General features: G+C 44.6%; 1 protein-coding gene across 2 annotated transcripts in view; it reads left to right on the top strand.

Annotated features, from left to right (window-relative positions):
* Window positions 1-19,370, top strand: part of LOC147105251 (receptor-type tyrosine-protein phosphatase R-like) — a 130,302-nt gene that overhangs the window by 94,828 nt on the left and 16,104 nt on the right. For both annotated transcript variants that reach the window (XM_086011417.1, XM_086011416.1), the window contains exons 4-8: window positions 5,766-5,949; window positions 11,038-11,122; window positions 15,180-15,259; window positions 15,915-16,052; window positions 17,023-17,133. In XM_086011417.1, coding sequence (XP_085867543.1) covers window positions 5,766-5,949; window positions 11,038-11,122; window positions 15,180-15,259; window positions 15,915-16,052; window positions 17,023-17,133 — 598 coding nt within the window. The remainder of the gene's footprint in view (window positions 1-5,765; window positions 5,950-11,037; window positions 11,123-15,179; window positions 15,260-15,914; window positions 16,053-17,022; window positions 17,134-19,370) is intronic.

A 19,370-nucleotide genomic window follows, 5' to 3' on the forward strand; every position in this document is an offset into this window, starting at 1 on the left:
TGCCAGGAGGCGGGTTGGCAATTTAAATATTATAATGAGGCCTGAAGCCTTTACTTTAACCTGCTTTGCAGGTTTTACTGCAGGCGGCCGGGGATCCTGAGGCTCGGGATTCCTGCAATGAGGCGGCCTCAGCCTCGGGGAGCAATCCTTGTGGGCCGGGAGGAGCAAGAGTGGTTCTTCCTGCCCCCCCCCAAGCTCACACACCATCAGCCTGCCCCTCCCCAGGGTCGGGGATCAGACCCCCACCACGGGGGATCACACCTCCCCACCACCAGGGGATCAGACCCCACCCATGGCTTGTAACCAACCTCCCCACCCCCCAACTATCCTGGGCCCAGCACCGACCTGGTCCTGTGGCCTCCTGGTCTGTGTTACCCACACGCCTGGAAGCCTGCCTGTCAGTCAATCAGGCTGACTTCCGGGTGGGGAACAACCGCCCAACCCACCCTTTCCGTCAGACACCGGCTGTCGTGCCGGGTTTCCCCGTCGTCTCCCAGGTCCATGCAGTTGGGACCCGGGAAAATCCAGCCCTTAGATTCTATTTCCCCCACTTTTCTCTCCTCTCCCAAAGAGGGCAACACGTGCTTGGGCTCATTCCTCAGTACGCCTGTGATATCTCACCCAAGTTGGTCAGTTTTTATGTGTGAGGTACATTAGCATATGGGATCGTTGGCTTTATTAAGAGAGGAATAGAGTACAAAAGCAAGGAAGTTTAGCTAACACCTTTATAAATCACTGGTTAGGCTCAGCTGGAATAAAGGGGTGAATTTCAACCTCCAAAAATGTTGGGTTCAGGTCAGAAGTTAAAATTTTAAAAATCTTATACCTGCCTTCAACCTGCCCACTTCCGGGTTTAACGGGGATGGGTTGGAGGCAGGTATGATATTTGCTCAGATAGAGCTCTGAAGTTTTTGCAGCTTTTCTAGTATGATTTTTCCCAAAATGCAATTATCTTCAGTACTCCAATGATGTACAGCATATAGAATGTACAGTGGTGGCAGAATAAACCAAGCCTTGTTGAATACAAACACAAAAAATATCAGACCATGCCAGACTGTTATAACTTGCCGGGCCTCCAATAAACATCCTTAGTAATGATTCTATAAGTAAACCACCCACAGACTACAGTGAGGCAAACATTGTGCCAACCACATCCCCTGACAGTGGTTGTGATGGAGCCATTTTAAGGTCTGCTTTACTGTACATCAGTAAAGAAGGGGAGTTTCCTTAGCATCTTGTGACTGCTCCCGTCCCTTTGTGTTTTGAAAATATGGAACATACTGGCACAGTAACATCCATTTCTGTCTCTTACATTTTTTTAAAAAACCGCTAAGTCTAAAATTAAAGCGGTTATAAAATTGCTAGCAGACATTCAGCCTGCAGGAAAACATGATGGCAGGGGGACAGGTCTGCAGGTGTTAATGTGTATAGTTTGACAGATATAGATGTGCAATCCTGTTCTCACTGATTACTGAGCTATTAGGCAAATCCATTCCTAATAGTGAACTCAAGTGAACTCAGTCCTTGGGCGTCGAGGGTTGGCGGGGGGGAGGCGGGGAGGTGGGGTGGGCGGTGGCGGGATACACAAAGAAGCTGCAATTTCCAGCTGTTAACACCTCACCTCCCAAGGTGTAAAGACAGTAAACAAACAGACATAAATAAATAAACAAACAGATATACCTTTACTTCAAAAGGTAATGGTTCTTACATGAAAGAAGCCCCACAGCACAAAACTGATGCTTGAGTTCCGGTGTAAGAGCAGTGGATTCCATAGCAAACTGGAACTTGCATCATCTATGTGCAACATCTCATCTAGAGGTGTATGGGTAAGAAAACCCAGCTCTTCCATCCAAAGGAACCTGTTGGCTGTCAACAGCCTGTAGCAAGGGGTCACATTGGTCACATTGTCCGCATGCCTGATACGAGACTCCCAAAACAAGCGCTCTACTCGGAGCTCCGGCACGGCAAGAGAGCCCCAGGTGGGCAGAGGAAATGCTTCAAGGACACCCTCAAAGCTTCCTTGAAAAAATGTAACATCCCCACCAACACCTGGGAATCCCTGGCCCAAGACTGCACAAAGTGGAGGAGAAGCATCCGGGAAGGCGCCGAATACCTCGAGTCTCTTCGCCGGGAGCAAACGGAAGCCAAGCGCAGGCAGCGCAAGGAGCGCACGTCAACCCAAGCACCCCACCCACCTGCCCCTTCAACCACCGTCTGCCCCACCTGTGGCAGGGACTGGGTAGGTCTCGCATTAGACTCATCAGTCACCTGCGAACTCATTTTTAATGTGGAAGCAAGTCATCCTCGGTTCTGAGGGACTGCCTAAGGAGAAGAGTAACAAGGGGTTTACGGACCACGGTATAAACCCTTGTCAACAGATTCTAGTTCTATTGGCCCCGAAAATTCGTAGTCGTTCTTGATGATTCCTAACTTGTACAACATTCACCAGGATGGCTGGACACTAATCCAGGTCATGGTTTCATCAGGTCCCAGCGTAGCACCAACATTTCTGGGATGATCTTGTAGAGGCGGAGACACAACCTGCCCCTTACAAGACCATTGATGTAAGGATGGCTAGGGAGTCCAAATGCTGGAGTGCCCATGCCCTGGACTTTCACTGAGTCCTGGTGTACAGTCAGGTGTACTGGCTGACCAAGGGGCAATTGTGAGGTCCACCTGGGGGAGCAGCCTGAGATCATGGCCCAGATCCTCAAAGACTTAAGCAGCCTCTAAGTTTCAAAGCACCCCCTTTGTACAGGAGCACTTAAATGTTTCTTTAGGAAGGGACCTGGTATCACCCCACTCCCCCACCCCCACCTCACCCCCATGCCGACTTGACCTGGTCAGACTTTCCAGCTTCTTCAGCAAGGAAGCTGGAGGTCACCTCAGGTGCACCCTTATCCTGCCGAAGTCATGCCTCCTTCTGACCCTGTGAACTTTGGCGGGTTGAGCAACAAAGATCTGAGGTGGGCACATCTTGGCACCCTAAAACACCGTACAGAGTAGGGAGAGCTAATTCATTGAAAATGGAAAACTATTACCGGGACAATATGGAAGAATGTGCGAGTTGGAAGTTCAAACGTGTTGGTTGAATAATAAAAGAGAGAGTAAAAAGCAAAATACTGCATATGTGGAAATCAGAAAAAAGATGCTAGAAACACTGGTAGGTTAGTCACTACCCATGGAAAGATCAGACAAGTTTACGTTTTGAATGTGAACCCTTCTTTAGAACTCAAAGGGTGAGCTTTATTTCATCTAATAAACTGACTAAGGTGTGACCGGATGGAAAGAAGAATCACATCCTTCATCTGGATGAGTGCAATACAAAAGGAATAAACTGGTCCATTTTACGGCTGTGATTTCACCAGGGGAGGCGGGATGGCGATGGGAGAGGTGGTTGGCGGGTTCCGGTCCTGTTCCCAGCTACAGCTGCTCTGTAAGAAGGATTTTCCATTAATAGGGCTTGTTAAGCCCGCCCTGCGGGGTTCCCGGCCAATTAAAAGGAAGCGGGTCTGATGACGTCATTTGATGAAGCATCATCAGCCGGTATCCTTAAAGGGACCATGTCCAAAATAATATTGACAGTTCTGCTGTCAGTGTTCTACAGCATTGAGGTGCTGCAAACACTGACAAGCACTGCACAAAGGTGCACGTCTGCACCCAGGCTCTGGCATGACTCCCTCCATATGCTTATGGAGAGAGTCACAGCACTCAGGGAGGCTCTCTTCCCTCCAAGGACAGAAGACACCTCCCCAGGAGATCAATGCAGCCTGGTTGCACATTGCACAGGAGGGCAAAAGCAGGGATGTCGTCAGGAGTACCTGGCTGCAGTGGCGCAAACCTTTCAATGATCTCAGTAGATCATGAAACGTTACTGCAAAGCCACATTCAACGTCTTCCTGCTGTGCCACTCATCACATCCCCATCACTCTGCCTTTCCTACCCTACTCCTGCACATCTTTACTCACACCAATTTACCTTGCACCGCCACCCATCCCTCTCTATCTACATTATCACTTCCCCATCTCACTAGCCACCCCTCACACTCACCCTCATCCTAGTGCAATCATACCAACTAACAACACACAAGTGTAGGCGTTTTATGCAAGGTTCATGTAGATTTTCTGATAATGTGTTGTCAAACATTGAAATCTTTATTTTTAACACTTTGCCTTATTGGACAGATCTGTGCTCACTTTTGGAAATGTCTTAGTGAGTTGGAGTGAATGGTGAGACATAACAGTAACCCCGCAATGGTGATGAGTGTGAAAGGAATGGCTTGGTCATTGTAGGGATGCTTTATGGTGATAGTGTGGGGTTGTTTTAACCTGGTGCATCATGTGGCAGCCAGGGGGGTACAGCATCAAGTGAAGTAAATCTGGCCATGGTGATGCCATCGCTGGCCTCCTGGGCAGCAATGTTGTCAGGTGCTGATGCCCTGTGTCCTGTGCAGCATCAGGTAATTGCGGAGAAGGTTGGTATTGTTGTTGGTGATGTTGGTGTTGAGGCTGATCGTGGAGGGATTCAGAGGACCAGGGTGAGATTTTTTCAAGGGCACCGATGTTGCTGGAATAGATGGCAGGTGAGGTTGAGATGACAGAAGCGATCTGTCAATGGTGAGAGAGCTTGCTCCAAGGAGGTGACAGTGGACAGAGAGTTTACTCCAAACACCTCCAAACTGCATAAAACTCAAAAATGTCTTCCAAGTCCTGAAGGCTCAAGCTTCTGACATTGGAACGTGACCAGCTGTGAAATGATAGCTTTCACACCACTTTTGCAGCTGTCACCCATTCATAGCAATGGGGAGTCAGAGAACCAGACCTACTTACCTGATGTGATCTCTGAACGATGTGAACCTCATTAAAAATATGGGAAAATAGTAAAAGGCTGGCAAAATAGTAGTAAACAAGCACTTAACAATGCCTCTCCTGCTGCTTGGTGTCGGGTCTGTTCTGAAATTGCAGACCCGACACTTTGGAAACTTACATAGAGGCGGGTTCGCAGCAGGTTCCCAACTCGCTGTCATTCATTTTGATTTTGACAGCGGACCCGCCTCCAAACCCGCACTCTGAGCGCCGGCAAAATTCAGCCCTAAAGATTTAGGATCGACTTCAACTATATAATGTAGCCCAAAAGATAGACAATTCTACAGGGCAAAGCTGAATTTCCTTTGGGTTTTTCCTGCTTTGCCGCCATAACTTCAGCGAAGGTTTGGCAGAAACCCAGCTTATGCGCGTAAATGGTGAATCTGCCAATCTCTGGTAGTGGAGCAGGAGAAGCCCCAAGAAATTCTTCAAGATTACATCTAAAAACATTGAAATGTTTTATACAATGACTGGTGTGGTACCACTTATTGACAGGATTGCTTATGAGGGGCCTAGATAGAGTGGATAGGAAGGACCTATTTCTCTTAGCAGAGGGGTCGATAACCAGGGGGGCATAGATTTAAAGTAATTGGTAGGAGGTTTAGAGGGGATTTGAGGAGAAACTTTTTTCACCCAGAGGGTGGTGAGGGTCTGGAACTCACTGCCTGAAAGGCTGGTAGAGGCAGAAACCCTCATCACATTTAAAAAGTACTTGGATGTGCACTTGAAGTGCCGTAAGCTACAAGGATATGGACCAAGAGCTGGAAAGTGGGATTTGGGTGGATCGCTCTTTGTCGGCCGGCACGGACAAGATGGGCCGAATGGCCTCCTTCTATGCTGTAAATTTCTATGATTCTATGAAAACTTAATGTTTTTCTTTTTTTTTTGGATTTTATTTAGGAGAGGCTCGAATGTATCCCTTACACTGGACGTGAGTGCTTTGGGAAATATAGAACCCATTAAATCAATTTCTACCCCTCGAGAAATAACTCTGCTGTACCTAAAAACCACCAGTTGTGTGCTAAACAAGGAACAACTAAAGGAAGTCACGAATAACACACAAGCACTGGAAGCTGAATTTTCGGTAACGTACTTTCAAGTTATTAGTTGCTAAGCAGATTACATCTAGCAACATTTCAATGTTTTATACAGTGGCTGGTGTGGTACCACTCGTCGGACAGGGTTGCTGGCAGGGCAACCGGGAGCTCAGCAATATACCCTAGCAACAACACCCACTGGTCCTCATTGCTGCACTGTGTAGCGTATCATTTTGTTTCCATGGAAATGGAAACTTGAATGATACTTGGCACACACAAAAACGGCAACAAATAATTCAAGCAAACAAAAGGAATTACATTTTTGAATGTAACCTTCATGAATGACTTTATAGTGAATGGGAGTTAGTGCATCACCTGACTTTTCATTAGTGGCCCGTAGTGACAACACATATGCAACTTCATTACTGAGCTGGTTTGGTCCCATCACTGGCTTTGACATTTTTTGTAGCAATCAATGAATATCGTCTATACATTACAAACACAGCTGGCTGCAATCATTTCACGTAAAGAAAGAAAGACTTGCATTTATATTGGGCCTCTCACGACCTCAGGACATCTTCAAAATTCTGCTATAACTTTGGAAGATCGACACAAATCCTAGAAAAATGGCATGAATGAATCCCAGCTGAAATTCTATCCATAATTCATCTTTCTAGAGTAAAATTATTGCCATTTTGAACATCCCCCTGAGATCTATGCGCTCCCCTAATTCTGGCCTCTTGAACATCCCCGATTTTAATCGTTCCACACTGGAGGCTGTGCCTTCAGCTGCTGAAGCTCTAAGCTCTGGAATTCCCTCCCTAAACCTCTCCGTCTCTTTCCCTCTCTTTCCTCCTTTCAGACACTCCTTAAAACCTACCTCTTTGACCAATCTTTTGATCATCTGCCCCAATATCTCCTTATGTGGCTCGGTGTCAAATTTTGTTTGATAACGCTCCTGTGAAGCGCCTTGGAACATTTTACTATGTTAAAGGAGCTATATAAATGCACGTTGTTGTTTTTCTTTTTGTTGTTGTTGTAGGAATTGGGAAATATTTGCGCAGTTCTTTATACAAAAAACCTGCACAACAATGCCCAAATTGTCAGGGCTTCACAAACCCACCCTCACATTGAACTGTCATGTTTCATGTCTTCAGATGAGCCTTTTAGCCCTGGTTGTATCCAAGTTTTGTGAAATATCAATTAGCTACAGAGCGATCTTAGTTTAGTCTCTCTGTGGAGTCTTGAACCCGAGCAAAGGGCTAGCATACCCAGCAGAGATTAAAGCAAGGCAAAAGTCCCAACAATCAATCTGTAAATAGCCCATAAACACAGCACTGGCACGGATTCTAATGTTTCCAAGCTAACATGTCCCACATTATCCAAGTGCATCACAAAATGGATAAATACAGTGTTTCATGGCTGGAGCCTGCTAATGAGGTTATCCATCACACCAACGCTTTAAAACGAAACCACAAATGTGAAACAAGTATAACACAGTTGCAGTTCTTAGCTATACATATCCCTACCCTTCTAAACTTTCCCACATTATAACAGTGACTACACGCCAAAAAGTGCTTCATTGGCTGTAAAGCGCTTTGAGACGTCCAGTGCTCGTGATAAGCGCTATATAAATGCAAATCTTTCTTCTTTCTTTGCAAACAAGCTTCCCCACGAAAGTTAAACCAGATAAATACTATCCTGTTCCAATGCCATTTAGTAGTTTTCTTTGCTTTTAACCACATGGTTATAATTAAAAGACACACACTGGGGTCCTACTAAACACAAATGGACTTGACCAAAAAAATGAGCAATGCCATGGGCGTGCCAGAACATCAGTCATTAATTGGTCTACTAAAGAGGATCCTGCTGTGCATTGTGATTATATGGTGGTCATGGTCTCAGTGCTGTGATTATCTCTCCATGTTTTTATTTCTTCCTGTGCACCATTCCCTAAACCTAAACCAACAGGGTAAAATTATTGGCACAACCTGTATCCTACCACTGTAGGCACAGAACGATGGAGCAGCCATGCACTTTGCCACTTAGCCCTATAAATATATATGGTTCTTCATGGTAGTGAAAAAGCAGGGAAGCAATGGTTCAACTCCTGAAAACTATCATCTCCCCACCTTGTTGAGTGCAAAATTCACTGAAATAAATGTGCTTAAAATAATGAATGCAAGAATAAAATATCATGGGGACTATTTTATAGTTGTTAATTTAGATAGTGCTCTAAGTAAATGGATACAGGGAACATCAGGTCAGTATATTGTAAATCCTCCTACAATCTAAGTAACATAGCAACAGAATCTTATCAGAACATAAGAAATAGGAGCAGGATTAGCCATATGGCCCCTTGAGCCTGCTCCGCCATTCAATGAGATCATGGCTGACCTTCGACCTCAACTCCAATTTCCCAGCACAATCCCCATATCCCTTGATTCCCGCGAGTCCAAAAATCTATCTATCTCAGCCTTAAATATGCTCAACGACCCAGCATCCACAGCCCTTTGGGGTAGAGAATTCTAAAGATTCACAACCCTCTGAGTGAAGAAATTCCTCCTCATCTCAGTCTTAAAAGGCTGACCCCTTATCCTGAGACTATGCCCCCTAGTTTTAGACTCTCCAGCCAGGGGAAACAACCTCTCAGCATCTACCCTGTCAATCCCCCTCAGAATCTTATATGTTTCAATCAGATCACCTCCCATTCTTCTAAACTCCAGAGAGTAGAGGCCCAATCTACACAATCTCTCCTCACAGGACAACCCTCTCATCCCAGGAATCCATCTAGCATAGAGATACTCATGAGGTGGGGAATTAGAACAAAAAATCAGAAATGTATGAGTATCATGAAGTGATGAATTCAAGCCTTAACACTTAAGAAGATGTCATATATGTGACAGACATGACCAGGAGCGGGATTTATGATCAAAATGAAAGTGACAAATTGCAACCCATTTAAACAGATGGAGCTATGTTTATTTTAAATAGATCAAAATATGTTAAGTATCTCAACCAATACGAATGAGCCTCACTGCAAATAAGTGTGACTTGACAGGCCTGCACGCCCCCTTTTATGGTACTGGTGCACATGTCCCTTTGACTGGCGTACTGAACAATTGTTTGACCAGACGTTAGCTCCATCTACTGGCCATACTAGGCTCAGTCACCCTTTCATAATAGAAATCGAGAGAGACTGAGGTTTACCAGGATGCACACATACACTCTTGTGTGATAGTTTCAGGTCACAGTGGTGGGTGCAGCTGAATTGCATAGCATAAGGAATGAATGGTAAAGGTTATGGATTTAATTAATTAAATGAATAAAAGAGTGGAGAAACTAAATTAAAAAGAGCAAGTGGAGAAATTAAATGAAATGGCAGATTAAAGGTTCAATGTTGACTAGTATCTTGAAGAATCACGAGTTATATTATATGGAAATAAAATGGGATGATGGAAAATATGTATACACAGAACTACAAACATTATGCCAAAAACAAAATACTGCAGATGCTGGAAAATTGAAATAAAAACAGAAAATGCCAGAAATACTCAGCTGGTCAGGCAGCATCTGTGGAGAGAGAAACAGAGTTAATGTTTCAGGTCGATGACCTTTCATCAGAACTGGAAAAACGTTAACTCTGTTTCTCTCTCCACAGATGCTGCTTGACCAGCTGAGTATTTCTGGCATTTTCTGTTTTTATTACCAATATTATGTGCAGTAGTTGCAACATTAAAGAAAAAAATACTTTTAAGTAGAGATGAATGGGTTCCAGAGTCACACGCAAATAAATGGAGCATTAAAAATGAGAATACCGTTAGTGACCCTAATTATTTACATCATTATCACTCGGAGAACAATAATGTCACTGAAAGTGCACATCACAACTGATATTAAAGTATTGATTGTCTATTTCTATGTTGGTAAATGTACTCTGAATGTATTCTGAAATTATAATGTCTCAGCAGAAAGAAGATTATGTTCTTCTCCCTCCAGCCACAATTTTATAGCCTCCTCTCGTAAAGATGCTAAGTCCTGTTGGGATATGGCTCCAGGTGTGCCGTCCCTATTGCTGGTCTTGTTGAGCCAGGGATCTAACCTTGGACCTTCCTGACATGTACAGCTCTGTACCATATCACACAGTGCTTTCCTTAACTGTAAATGTTAACATATTTAGAGAATTATGTCCCAAATAGCATACTGTGATTGCTGGGGCTTGGGGAACAGAACTCCCAATCCTCCAATTACACCAGAGAACACTGTTCGAGTTGGACACTTGAGTAAATTTACTATACTTAAGTTTCTTAGGGGGAAAAATTTGGTGGCGCCCCCTTTGGGGCGCTAACTTCACCAGGGCGCTACTTTTAGTGCCTCGAAAAAGTTAGCGCCCCTGCGCTATAAATTCAGTGGTGGCGCCCCCTCCTTGCGGGGGCGCTACAAGTGAATATCGTGGCGCAACGTGCAACAGCGCCACGAGCGTCGACACGTCACGCCGTGGTATGGCAGGCCTCCCTCCCCTGATTATAGGGGAGGGGCCTAGCGCTGCGTGCACTGGGGCCCTGCTGGACCACCGGGGAGCAGGGTGCCGGGAAAGCTCACAGGAGCGATCGTGGCCGGCACCCCGAATAAAAAAGGGGAAGGGGCCAAAAAAAATGGCCGCCCGACACTTGCCTTTTAAGTAGCACTGCCGCAGCTGCAAAAACGCCACCCTGACCCTGTCGGACATATCGTCCGGCGATAGGTCAGGGGGTGCAACCAGAGTTTGCGGCAGGGGCGCGAGCGGGGCGCTGCGCATGGTGATGACATCATCGTCTGAGGCACACCACCGCGGAGCGCTACTGGCTAATGCTGCCGCTAACCTCCCACCACTAACCTCCTGCTGAATTTCGAGGGAGGCGTTAGTGGCACTGCGCCCGGGCGCTAGGGGCTTTGTGCCCCGTTAACACCCCCAAGGGCGCTAATGGGAAGCACAAAGCAACCCAATTTTTTCCCCTTAGTCTTTTAGCCAACACAATTTTAACAGTTAAATTCTCAGGAGCTCTGTACTGTACTTGAATGTTTACATTTACTCGGCCTCTAAACTGTACAATAATTCAGACCTCATCCTGACATGTCCTTTTTCTCCCTTTTAGAAAATTCCACCCAATTTTATTGAACCTGATGAATTGAATATCCCAGGGCATGCTTCTAAAAACAGATATAAAACTATTTTACCAAGTAAGTCTGATGTTTAAATGAATCTAACATTAACAACCTTAATGGGAAATTGGTGCAGTTTACCAAAGCTTCCATTCTGTAAACTTTTGGAGATGGGAGTTTGAATGAGAAATTTAATTGACTGATTGTGAAGGGCACTTATTGCAAGTTTATTTTAATATTAACACTGTTAGGAAGATAAAGTGTATGCACTAATGTGACGTAATTTTGTTCTTTGTATGCGTTGCGTTTATACCAGCCCAGACAGTCAGAACTATTGAACGTAGAAGCATGTCTATTGGACAATAGTTTTACCAAAGCAAACTAAATGTTTTTTTTTGCTCTTTATTGAACTGAGCAATTAAAATTGGAAATAGCATCTTGACTGGTATGTTTTCACTGATGAAAACAATTCACAGAATCTCTCCTTTATTAAAAACTAATATTGAGTAGTATTTAATAATTTTAGCAAATAAGAAAGAGAGAAATAAAGAGAGAGAAAGAGAGCAAGAAAGAGAGAGTGAAAGAAAGAGAGAGAGAGAAAGATAAAGAAAGAGAGAAAGGGAGAAAGGAAGAAGGAAAGAAGGAAGGAACTTATATTTATACGACCTCGGTGTGTTCCAAAGTACTTTACTGCCAATATATAACTTTTGAAGAGTAGTCACTGCTGTAATGTAGGAAATAAGTGGATTCATTGGTTATGCCATCTCCTTCATTCATGGAATAAACATGATATTCAACATCCTTAATTTCAGTACCAATTGTCACTGGTCACAATATTTCATTCTTGTACCCATTTTATACTTTACACAGTGAGGACTAGAGAGGCAAAGCAATCCGATGAATTTTATTCACTTAGCTACAGTACCTGTTGGAGAGATCAACTCCCTCACCACCGGCGTACCGTGGCTGCAGTGTGCACTATCTACAGGATGCACTGCAGCAACTCACCAAAGCTTCTTTGGCAGCACCTCCCAAACCTGGGACCTCCACCACCCAGAAAGACAAGGGCAGCAGGTGCATTGGAACACCATCACCTCCAAGTTCCACTCCAAAGTCACACACCATCCCGACTTGGACATCTTCTGTCATTCCTTCATCGTCGCTGGGGCAAAATCATGGCACTCCAACTGCATTGTGGGAGTGCATTCACCACTTGGACTGCAGCGGTTCAAGAAGGCCGCACACCACCAACTTCTCAAGGGCAACTAGGGATGGGCAATAAATGCTGGCCTTGCCATCTCTGCTCATGTCCCGAGAATGAACTTAAAAAAGTTAACAATGGTTCACTGTTAAAGTTATACCACAACTCCAACATGTTATCCAGCATAATATATAGTTGTACTAAGTTTGAAAAAAAAAGTTCTTAAATGATATAGAACACTCAATTAAAAAAACTCACTATATAATTAAAACTGAAATTTGGCTCAACACACATACACACCTTCAGTGGGGCGTAGCTTCTTATGGTTGCAGAGAATTAAACAGTTGTGGCGTTGTCATATTTAAAGTCACACATCTAATGTCTTCCACATTTTTATATTCATTTTTCTATGTATAGCACACTTATTATATGTTTTGTGGTCATCTTTCTTTTAGTTTTACTTCTCCGTACTTAGATTTTCATTCTAAACAGCCATTGCTTTCTTTTCAACATATTTTCCTTTTCCTAACACTGGGCCATGCAAATAAGAAACTACAATAAACAAATAAACAAATAAAAGATTAGACCTGGGTCAGCGAGCATACAGGTAAAATGACATCCGGGGAACTATAAGTCAAATTAATACATCTATCAAAGTTAGGCATAAACACACGCATATAAAATCAGCCCTGGGTACAGTAATCAAATTAAATACACCAAACCTGATCACAAGCACACACACAAAATCAAAGCTGTCTTAGAAATCAAATTAACTAAATATCAGACCAGAGCACACGTGAAGGAAAAAGAAATCAATCCTGGCCACACATATCAGGGCTGAGCACACAAATCAGATTAACTAAATACAGCAGGTCGGGCAATATAAAAAAACAAACTATATCGAGCTTGATAAAATGTTTGATAATTTTGCTAAAACAAATAAACTTCAGATAAAGATCTGTCATCTAGGAATAAGTCTGATCTCATGTAGCAAATCATGTAATCACACAATTCTTTATCCAACTGGAACCCAAATACAAATTCTTATTTAAGCAAAACATGGTCCCAGTTAGCTTTGTTTTTACTGCTCAGTGAGAAGTCATCGATCTGTGGCCAAATACGACCTGAAGAGCAGCACAATTTAACATCTAATACTGTGTGTGTGTAAAACTTTTCCCAACTTCATTTTATGGTCTGAGCTTCAACAGTATGGGGGAATTTTGCCAGCCCTGGGGAGGCGGGTTTGGAGGCAGGACTGCCGGGAAAATGGCAGAAACTGGGAGCGGGTACCGACCCCGCTCCCAACCCGCCTCCGTGCCATCTTCCTGGGAGGTGGGTCCCCGACTCGCGCCGGGGGGATTACAGCCACTTAACTGCCTGTTAACAGGTAGTTAACAGGCAGTTAAGAGGCTTAACCCCATTTTACCCCTACAAGTGCGGGCTTCCCAACATCGGGAAACCCCGCCAGGATCAACGAGGTGAGCAGTGGGTTTGCGGGGGTGAGAGGGGTCGAAAAGTGCGCTGTGGAGTTGAGTGATGGGTGCAAGTGTGGAGAGGTAAGTATGGGAGGCGAGTGAAAAGTGTTAGAAAAAGTTTCCTTACCTTTGTTTCTTCCTGCCTTCAACCCTTGGGGATCCGGAGGCTCCTCATCTCCACGGCAGAGATGACAGAACGGCTGCTGCATTCTCCGACGCAACAGCCATCTGATTTCTGCTCAGGAAAGAGGTTTGGTGAATCTTGAGTACAAGGACTCACCAAAGAACAGAGATTGTCAGTGTTTGACAGCTTCTCAAAGGTCAATCAAGGGAAAATAGCGTGGGTTGGCCGAACGCCGTTGGGTGCGGGACTGAATCCTGACAACCAGCAGTCCCGCCCCCAACACGCCCCCATTGATAAAATCCAGCCCTATCTTTGTTATAAAGCCTTGCAAGATTCCTAATTTTTGGCACTATATTTATGCCATATTATTGGAACTCCCGTTACAGAAAGCACCTCAGTTACCACATGCGATAAGCACCGTTTCATAGCGAAAGAGGAGTGGAAATGTCTTTGTTGCACACTGTTGTATTTGTTCAGATGCAATTATTGAATGGAAGGTGAAAGATGGTGTGCGGAAAATTGGTCACTAAGCAGTCCCGTGTACTTTTACCTACAGTGAGCAGTATTGTTGTTAACAGGAATATTTAGATTGCATCCTACATGACTCATTTTCCAGCATTTGTCCTGCTGTGCAGGCTACAGAAGTGGTATGACTTTTTGCATATTATTCATGTGCCCTTTTTATTCCTGAAAGGCTTAGCACAGTAATGTATTTATAGGTTTCTTGTTTCATTACTACTCACTAATAATTTGTATTTGTTGTACATCACATTTATCGTCATCAAGATCAAGGAAAGTTTTTATTTTTTTGGTACCCAATGTAGGCATCAAGCACTCTCAGCTCAGATCAGGGTTCCTGCTAGACTGGTCAATGGAGAGGGTTGAAGACATTCTGTCCATTGTGATTAAACCCCCAAATTAGAAGAACATACACTGACATTTCCCACACCAGGTTATCCAATAGCAGCTAAATTAGTTTTTGCGTGGAGTAATTTCTATCCATTGAGAACTGGCTCAAGCCATTCCAGGCTGATTTCACTTAGGCCACTTTGTGAACTACCTGAACGTGTGATTTATTTGGTACTGTCCGTATCTGCTCTGCCCATTTGCAATAGCAATGCCATCCAGTATCATTGCCCAACTGGGAATCCCAGTGCAGACACCAAATGACATCTCTAGTCCCAGAGGGAAACGGTATTCTTCTCCACCGCATCCACTCAGATTTCTGAATGATTTTACTCTGCATGTTTTTTTTAGGTTTTGGATGAGCAGAAATGTTACTGCAGTGTTAGGCTTTCCTAACGTGCGTTTTAAAATTGTTTTGCCCTTCTTTAGATCCACAGACCCGAGTCTGCCTCACATCGGGGAAGCACAACAATCACCTGAGCTCCTATATTAACGCTAACTACATTAGGGTAAGATGACTTTCTTTTCATGGTACCAGCAAAAATAGCAAATTGCTCCAGTCTAAGGTCAGCAGAGCACATAAAGTTCTTGGTGTAGATTTTGGTTCAGTTTAACTGAGCTCAGCACTAATTTTGCAGAACATCTAGCCTTTGGACAAGTACTTAACAAGTTCTAAACTCCTAGCCATCTAATCCACATTAGTAATGAGTAGACATTGTTGTCTATATTTAATGTCCTCATCTAATGTAATGGTACCATTTAAACATGGCCTTGATCTTCTACCCTGTTTGTTCTACGATCTGTCTCTGACCCTTCCAAGGCTACCCACCCCCACCCCCTCATTACCCTTCCTATTTCCAATGTCCCGGATACCTTCCCTAATTTAAAGGCAAACATCCATTGATTTTAAATTTCGTCTTTGAATAGATTTGGTTTCTAACCTGGCTATATAAGGAATTATTTTTATGTATGATGACTTATACTAGCTCTTCAATTCACTCCAGTATAGTGTTGTTTGTTTCACTGTGTTATTGTGAGCATTGACCGCCTGTCTTTTCCGATAGGATTTCAACCTCCTGACCGAACCAGATAGAGTTTCATACATGTGTGCCTATTATTAAATGGATCTGGGTATGATCATTTTTGTTTATCTCTTTCACACAGGGGTATGGAGGAAAGGAGAAAGCATACATTGCTACCCAGGGCCCCATGGTAAATACAGTAAATGACTTCTGGGAGATGGTTTGGCAAGAAGATTGTCCAATAATTGTGATGATTACAAAGCTAAAAGAGAAGAATGAGGTACATGAATGTGACAGCTCCTTTACTTCATTCCACATTAAAACAAGAACAGAGTTATGAGATTTATGTCTGTGGTAAGATGGTTTTCCTGTGGAATACTGTTTTTAATATTGAGGAAAAGAATTACTTGGGGAGGGATGACTTTCCTCCCACGATCAAACTTAAAATCACGTAGGATTGTGGTGGAAATAGTGGGAAAATGGGATGGTGAGTACGAGCAACTGCTTCATGCCCCTATTGGGATGTGCCACACCCTGACCCCACCCATTCCTTCCCTGCCCACCACATATAAATGATGGTGGGGGTGGGGTGAGCTCCTGGTCCCGGCAGATTTTAAGTCTTTTTGTCACTGCCACTTTCTGGGAGCCGTCGGGGGCAGCAGTGGTAAATAACCCCCATGGAGAGAAGGGTTCTTTTAGCAGCCACCTCTTTCCTCCATTCTGTCCCTAGTCTCTCTCTCTCTCGGATTTAATGGGACTTGGTTCGAAATCTTTGGGGTGATTCTAACCCTTTAAGGCCCCTTCCTGGATCTTGTGGTGTTGTAGCAGCATCCCTCCTGCAGCACCGCTGGAGTTTCCACCTATGCACTGATAGGCTCTCTCTTGAGGGCAGGAATCCCATTTTGCATACTTAATGAGCCCTGACCCAGGGAAATGGCTGGGATTGGAGTGGATACGGAGGGGCAGGGTCCACCTCGAAGAGGACAGTCCCCTTCTTATCATGCAACAGACGTTAATTAAACAAGTTGTAACAAGGCCATAGTCAGATACAATATTAGCATGCAATAATGAGATATTAACTACAGCACAGATTTGATTTTAAAGTGCCTTGTTTACTTATTTTAAGAGCACTATTACAATTTAAGAAATCTTAAAACTGAAGCCATCGAGAAACCTTAATCAGCACTCTTAATATTATACAACTGCAAGTCTTTTCCTTTCCTCATACACGAGGCTTCTTGTATTTTCAGAAATGTGTTGTCTATTGGCCAGAAAGACAAGACTCCTTTGGCAGGTTTGAAGTTGTTGTAAACAACTTAAAGGAATGCGATGGGTACACTATTCTGGATCTAAACATTAAGGTACTGGAACAATAATCAAATTAGCACAGTTAACACAAGCAAGAAATGGCAGATGGAATTCAATGTCAATACATATGAGGTGCTAATTGATGGGTGTAAAACAAAAGGAAATAGATATAACATTAAATGTAAGAGACTTAGGACAGAGAACAAGAGAAGCTTTTTTTTAGACAGAGGGTTGTAGTGCTGTTTAATGCACTACTGGAATTAGTGATTGAAACGGACACTATGGGCTGGATTTTCTCAGCGGTGTTGCGATGGTGGCAGAAGAGCTGGTTGCCGGGTTCCGGTCCGGCTCCCGGCTGCAGCCGATCTGTCAAAGAGATTTTCCGTAGATTGGCTTTTTTAAGCCCGCCCTGTGGGCTTCCCGGCCGATTAACAGGAAGCGGGCCTGATGACGTCATTTGATGACACGTCATCAGCTGGATTCCTTAAAGGGACCACGGCCACATTGAGATTGACAGTTGTGCTGTCGGTGTTCTACAGCATTGAGGTGCTGCAAACACTGACAAGCACTGCACAGAGGTGGACGGTTGCATCCAGACTCTCCCATGACCTCCCTCCATATGCTTATGGAGGGAGTCACAGCATGCAGGGAGGTTCTCTTCCCTTTCAAGGATGGAAGAAACCTCCCCATGACACCAACGCAGCCTGGTTGCACATTGCACAGGAGGGTAAAAGCAGGGATGTCGTGAGGAGTCCCTGACTGCAGTGGCACCAACCTTTCAATGATCTCAGTGGATCATGAAACATTACTGCAAAGCCACACTCAAACTCACCCTGCTGTGCCACTCAACACATCCCCATCACTCTGCCTTCCCTCCCCTACTCCTGCACATCCTTACTCACACCGACTTACCTTGCACCTCCACCCATCCCTCTCTATCTACATTATCACTTTCCCATCTCACTAGCCACCCCTCACACTTACCCTCATCCTAGTGCAAGCATACCAACTAACAACACACAAGGGTAGGCACTTGAGAGGTTTAGCCAATGTCCAGGTGAAGTTTCTGGTAATGTGTTGTCGTACTGTGAAATCTATATTTTCAACACTGCCCCTTATTGGACAGACCTGTGCGCACCTTGAGAAGTGTCTTACTGAGTTCCAGTGAATATTCAGACATAACTCCCCCCCCCGCACCGCCCCCCCCCCGCCCCACCGCTATAGTGATGAGTGTGCATGGAATGACTTAGACATTAAAGGGATGCTTCACGGTGCTGGTATGGGATGGTGTCAACCTGGCGCATCATGTGGCAGCCAGTGTTAACAGCGTCAAGTGAAGAAAATCTGGCCATGGTGATGCCATCGCTGGCCTTCCGGGCAGCAATGTTGTCAGGGGCTGATGCCCTGTGTCCTGTGCAGCATCAGGTGATGGCGGAGAAGGTTGGTGTTGTTGTTGGTGCTGCTGGTGTGCCTTGTGATGTCGGTGTTGGGGCTGAGCGTGGAAAGAATCAGAGGACCAAGGTGAGATAGTTTCTGGGGCACCGATGTTGCTGCAATAGATGGCAGCTGCAGGTGAGATGACAGAAGCGATCTCTCAATGGCGAGAGAGGTTGTTCCAATGAGCTGGTACTGGTCATACAGTTGCCTCTAAACACTTGCAAGCTAAAGAAATCTCTATATGTCTTACAAATGCAGTAACCAACAGTTTCTGTGCTCAGAAACTGACCATCTGCAACATGGCATCCTTTGCACCACTTCTGCAGCTGTCAGCTTATCAGATACATCAGAGCAGACTCAACTCACGCCAGGGTGAGCTGGCGTGTTCCCCGAGCAGCGGGTAACCCATGGGGGAGCACGTAAAATTGGAAGGAAGCCTCAAAATACCATTAAATTGGCTCTTAACAAGCCATTTAATCAACTCAATTGTCTCCCCCACCGCTTGGTGTCGGGTCAGTTCTCCGCTGACAGACCCGACACCTGGGAGACTCGCATGGAGGCGGTTTGACAGCAGGGTCCCTACCCGCTGACAATCTTTGTTATTTTGACAGTCGACCCGCCTCCAAACCCGCCCTCTGAGCACCGGCAAAATCCAGCCCTATGTCAACGCTTAAGAATAGGTTAGACAGGTAGAGGGAATATTTGGGAAATGGAACAGGGTGGGCAAATGGGATTAGGACTACTAATTGTGTGGAGGATAAACACCAACACAGGCTGCTTGGGCCAAGTGGCCTTAAACCATGTTGTCATTTCTACGTAAAAAGCACATTAAGCAACCGATTGAAGGGGAATG

This window comes from Somniosus microcephalus, chromosome 18 (genome assembly GCF_052327205.1).
Source record: "Somniosus microcephalus isolate GS21.2 chromosome 18, FLI_Smic_1.0, whole genome shotgun sequence".
In the NCBI taxonomy this organism is placed as follows: Eukaryota; Metazoa; Chordata; class Chondrichthyes; order Squaliformes; family Somniosidae; genus Somniosus; species Somniosus microcephalus.